This window comes from Oryza brachyantha, chromosome 3, assembly GCF_000231095.2.
Source record: "Oryza brachyantha chromosome 3, ObraRS2, whole genome shotgun sequence".
Classification (NCBI taxonomy): domain Eukaryota; kingdom Viridiplantae; phylum Streptophyta; class Magnoliopsida; order Poales; family Poaceae; genus Oryza; species Oryza brachyantha.
The window spans coordinates 9964825-9970542 of record NC_023165.2 but is presented as its reverse complement, the minus strand read 5'-3'; the positions used below and the strand labels follow the sequence as shown (position 1 = coordinate 9970542).

The 5718-nt window shown below is 43.8% G+C and overlaps 1 protein-coding gene across 1 annotated transcript; it reads left to right on the top strand.

Moving 5' to 3' along the window:
- Positions 1–3498: 3498 nt before the first annotated feature.
- LOC121053917 (calmodulin-binding protein 25-like) lies at positions 3499–4439 on the top strand. The gene has a single exon (XM_040522451.1). The coding sequence runs from the start codon at positions 3569–3571 to the stop codon at positions 4187–4189; it is 621 nt and encodes a 206-aa protein (XP_040378385.1). The 5' UTR covers positions 3499–3568; the 3' UTR covers positions 4190–4439.
- Positions 4440–5718: the final 1279 nt, after the last annotated feature.

The following is a 5718-nucleotide window of genomic DNA, read 5'->3' as shown; positions in this document are numbered from 1 at the left end:
ATTTTAAAAAAATTAAATAAAAAGAATGATCAAACGTGTATAAAAAAATCAACAGTGTTAAATATTTAGGAACGGATGAAATAGAATTTTACCGAGATCTCACTGAAATCTCTCATGGTCCCAACAACAAGTAGTGAGAGCTCGAGCCTATGGTAAATCAGTCGGTGGCTACCAGTACAAGTAGCAGGTTAGTGCAACAGTTCCAGTACAGCCTACTCAGAGCTGCGATTGACATGGCTCATGGAATGATCGAAGTTTTTCAACGTTTACAAGTGTACAGAATCTTCAAACCGGTTTCAGCCGTTGGTCATGTTTAGTTCCCAAACTTTATTTTCCAAAAATATCATATTAAATTTTTGACACCTAAATCGAGTATTAAACATAGATGAAACAAAAAAACTAATTATACAGTTATGGGAGAAATCTTGAGATGAATCTTTTGAGCCTAATTAGTCCATAATTAGCCACAAGTGCTACAGTAATCAACATGTGGTAATAACGGCTTAATTAGGCTCAAAATATTCGTCTCGTGGTTTCCAGCCGAGCTGTGAAATTCGTTCTTTCGTTCATGCCAAAAACTCCTTCCAACATCCAATCAAACGTTCGATGTGACATTTTTCCCAAAAAAATTTTATCATCTAAACATGGCCTTTCTGCAGTTCGGTATATGACTCCTCCATGTGCTCGCTGCAAGCCTGCATGATCATGCAACGTTGTGAAACCAAAGCAGTTCACACGATCACACGCGTACTGATCATGTACTCCAGTCTCCAGCGGTGCAGGCACACTCCATTTCCTGCGTGAAAACGGACAAGCATGGCTGCCTGCCCTGTCTATTCCATCAGGCGTCATAGAAAGATTAAAAATCTTCAGCTGTGATTGATGAAAAAAATTGGTGCAAACCAGTGATTTATACTACCTGTTAATGAGGCTTTACTGTAAAGCTAGAATCTCAGTAGCACTGCACACATTCCCTGTATCTGTGCTAGCAGATGAATCTTTTTGCACGATGCTTTGGCTTTTTCTGAATATAACAAAGTGGGGGCGATGCTTTACTTCGCCCAGAATACATAAGATCAGATGCATTATTGACAGGCACATAAGATTCCGAAGAGATTAAAAGTTGAGAACTTGATGTCGCAGAAAGTTCTTTGCAGTCATTTTCCGTCAGTGAAGTTGTTCGTCGGAATTCCATAAAAAGTTGGTCGAGACGCCACGGAGAGGAGGCGCACTTGAAGCTTTAAAAAGTGGCATCTGGAAACAGCGATCAAAATGCACGTCATGTTTTCCAAAAGAGCGCATAAGAAAAGATCGCTTCTAGATTTCGTTTGAACTCTTGCGCTCTGGTTGTTTGTTTCTAGTGGCTAAACTTTAGCCCCTAGTCATATGGATGTTTGGACACTTATTTAAATAATTTACATAGTAAACGTAGTCTATAAATAAAACCCATCCATAATTTTGGACTAATTCGTGAGACGAACCTAATGAGTCTAATTAATCCATGATTAGCGCATGTGATGCTACCGTAAATATTTGTTAATTATGAATTAATTAGGCTTAAAAAATTCATCTCGCGGATTAGCTCTCATTAGTGAAATTAGTTTTTTTATTAGTCTATATTTAATACTTCAAATTAGTGTTCAAACATTCGATGTGACATGAGGCTAAAAAGTTTAGCCCTATCTAAACAACCCCTACCCAGCCAACAGAGTTACACAGCGTGATTGGCACGGCCGGTTTGGCAGTTTAGCTCCCTCCCACACTGGTGCTGTAACAACAGAAGCAGCTCCACGTACGTTTGTTACACATTCTTTTCTTCTTCGAGTAGTTACACTAAACGGCTCAAGCACCATTCGTCAAGGGATATGACTCCTTTGACGTAGAAATTTTACAGGTTTTCTCAGGGTTAATTCAATTCTCATAATTTTCTCTAGAACTTCTCCCCTACAGGACGTATACCTCTGCAGTGGAATGGTTAAGACCGTTTATTTCCATTTAGGGTTATTATAATTTAAATTATCCAACTAGCTTACTATAGGTAATAGATACAAGGTGAGTAATGTAAAGTACTTAAAGGTAGTGGATCTTTTAGTCGTCCAATAATTAGGAAAAAAATCATTCTCGTTGGAGCTTATCATGTAATTTGGCATCTATATTATAATAAACTATAATAATCTAATTGTGTGTTTTGGATTATTTCTATAATCTAGATTATAATGATCATAAGATGGAACACATAGGGCCTAAGCGTATATGTGTAATACTCTCTCTGTCCCACATAACTTTATTTCACTCATTACATATGTATCAATACAAGAGAAAAAGATTAATAATCTCTACTTTATCAAATCCAATACAATTATTTCTTACTTTATGTATTAACAATGCACTTATTATTTGCTTTCATGAAGATCCAATACAATAATTACTCATAGATAAACTTATTTTAGAACAAGGTAAAATATGTGAATAATAATCTTATTTTATAACGAATATAGTATGCAACAAAATAATAGTATAATGGTTAGACCATGCTCGGCGCCAGCTCTTCTAAGCCCAATTCTCTTGCTTTTTGTGTGCATGCCTGACTACTAATCGGTGTGTTTTTTTAAAAAAAATATAGAAACTTTACATTAAAAATCATACTAATCTTATTTTTAAAATACAATTAATAATTAATTAGCTGGTACATTGTTGTGCATGTTAGGGCAGTAAAGAGCATATCCTAGTCAATGCACGCGGGACGTTCGAGTGTTCGACAAGACCGGATTTTTGTCGTGAGCACGTTCTATCGTACATTCAGGTTTGTTTCTAAATTTTTTTCAAAAACATTATATCGAATCTTTGACACCTAAATAAAGCATTAAACATAGATAAACCAAAAAACTAATTACATAATTATAAAAGAAATATTGAGACGAATCTTTTGAGCCTAATTAGTCTATGATTAACGATAAGTACTACAATAACTAACATGTGCTAATGACGGATTAATTAGGCTCAAAACATTCGTCTCGCGGTTTCTAGGCTAGCCGTGAAATTCGTTTTTTTATTCATGTCCAAAAACTCCTTCCGACATCTGATCAAACATTTGACATGCCACTTCTTCTTAAAAAATTTCTCAATCTAAACACCATACGCTTTGGTGACCCGGTAAGGCAACAACAGTTCGCGGTGGGAGTCCAAACTCGAGACAACAGTTCGCGGTGAAGAGTCCAAGCTCGTGCGACTTGTGTCAGCTTGTCAACCCACGCGCGCGCGGGCGCGTGCGTACACATCCGCGCCGTGCAAGCCAAGACGGCGTGCTACCTGTCCGCCCGTGAGCGAAACCGGGCGCTTCCGGCCGACACCCCCGCACCGGACCCATCCTGCTCCTCCGCCCGATTCCCGACGCAAATCCGACGCGTTTTCGCGCTGCCCCAGCGTACTGTGCTGCGTACAGCCGCCTCCTTTTTATAGCGCGCGCCACCAGTCCTCTCCTCCATTCCCACTCGCAACACGGCTCCACGTTCACGGTCCGCTAGCTAGCTCCGCTTTTGTAAAGCTCGGAGCTTGAACGTCCCCCGCCATGGACGCCGCCTCCTGCGTGGGCGTCGCGCCGGCGGCGCTGCTGTCCAGGTCCTTCGCCGACGCCGCCATCGCCCGCGCGCTCCACTTCTCCCTCTGCGACCACTCCCCGCTCCCGGAGCCCACGGCGACGCACCAGTCCGTGGCCACGGACGTCGACCTTGGCGCCGTGCAGGCTGTGCCTGCCGTGGCGGCGCTGCCCCCACGGGCGGCGCAGTCATCGCCGTCGCCGTCGGCGACTCGGTGCTGCCGGCTGGGGCCGGCGGGTGGCGGGCGCGCTGGGAAGCGGCGGCCGAGGCCGTCGAAGCGCACGCCCACCACGTACATCAGCACCGACGCGGCCACGTTCCGCATCATGGTGCAGCAGGTCACTGGCGCGCAGGTCGAGCCGCTGGACGACGCCTGCCTCGGCCTCCTCATGCCGCCGCCCTTCGACGTCATCGAGCCCGCGCTGCTGCCCGCAGACGCCGCGGCGTGCGTAGGCGCGGCCCACGTCCCCGCGGCTTACGTTCCCCACCCTCTCCACGCCGCTGCGGCGGCGGTGGCGGCAGCTGAGCAGCCGTGCTTCCCGACGCTGGATTCGTGGAACGTCATGTACGGTGGCAAGGACGAGGTTGTTTGAACTCCCAAGGTACTTGTAAGTTGTAGCTAATGATGCCATCGTATTCGTACGTGTGGCCTTTGCCCATCGATCTCTTCTTCTCTGTTCGACGTAGAATTTTAGAGAAGCTGTACATTACTACACGCAGTGAGCCGCGTGTCCGTGGTGGCAGCGCCGGAGTGCGCTCGCTAGCTATGGGGTTGTTTAGATGGGATAAAATTTTTTAGTCACATGTCACATCGAATGTTTGAATATTAATTTAAAGTTAAATATAGACTAATAAAAAAACTAATTTTATAAATGAGTGGTAATCCGCTAGACGAATTTTTTAAGCCTAATTAATCTATAATTAGGGCATGTTTACTGTATCATCGCTTAGGTTAATTATGAGGTTAATTATGGATTAATTAGCCTCAATACATTCGTTACGCGAATTAGTCCAAGATTATAAATGTATTTTATTAATAGTCTACGTTTACTATTTATAATAAATATTCAAACATTCGATGGGACAAGGGGCTAAAGTTTAGCCCTTTCCCAACCACCCCCTATATCAGCCCATAGCAATCATGTTTCTGGCTATCTTAGTTTTCTTGCGATGGATTCCAGTACTTGAACATGCTTGTGAATGTCTGATATTTCTATCTTGCCCATCGGTCTTCTGCTTATCTGGCCAATCAATCCGATAATTAATCCAGCTGCTCTAGTGTGCAGGTATGGTTTTACTCTTGTGATTGCTGAATCGTGAACAAATACTACTAGCTGCATTAAACTACAGTTTGCGAGTATTATGGCCGCGTTATTTCCTGTTTTTTTAATCATACGTTTCAGGTTTTACCCCCATGTTTTCTAATCCGATAAACAATTTATTATTTATAAAATATTTCTATATATAAATCCAACGTATCAATTTTTCTAAAGTAAGATTTTTAATTCTATAACAGCTAACTCTATCATTCATATCATAAAACACATATAATAAAAACTAAAAATCTTTCGTCTTTAACACAGCCTGTGGCTGACTTATGTACATACCCTACCAATCTCTCGAGGATAGGAACGAGCCGAGCACGAGGACGTACTACATAACGTACTGCAGAGGAGCACGGATAGTTACAGCCAGCTGCAACGCGACCATGCACACAACTGTGAATGAACAGCCGAACACGACGATCCGTCAAGTTGCACCGTCACTTCGTCAGCAGCGGGGCCACCAGCACAGCACTTATCCACATTGTTGTTGCCACAACCCACAAGCGTTCGCGACTCGCGAGGGGCCGAGGGCCACACTTTAACCTGCGACTTTTTCTCGTGGGCTCAAAAAAGTCTCGAGCTCCCCGACGAGGACGACAGGGCCCGGGGTTTTGCCATGTTTCAACGTTAAGACTTCGGGGTCCACTACACGAGTCGCCCTTGGTAAGTTGGTAGGATTGACACCGCGACGCGCGGTTGATGTGGATCCAACCGCTCTGCTTTGTCATTGCGCTTTCCACCGGGGGTGGAACCGTGGAAACGAAACGGTGAGGGGAGAAACGCCCACCCGAGCGGCC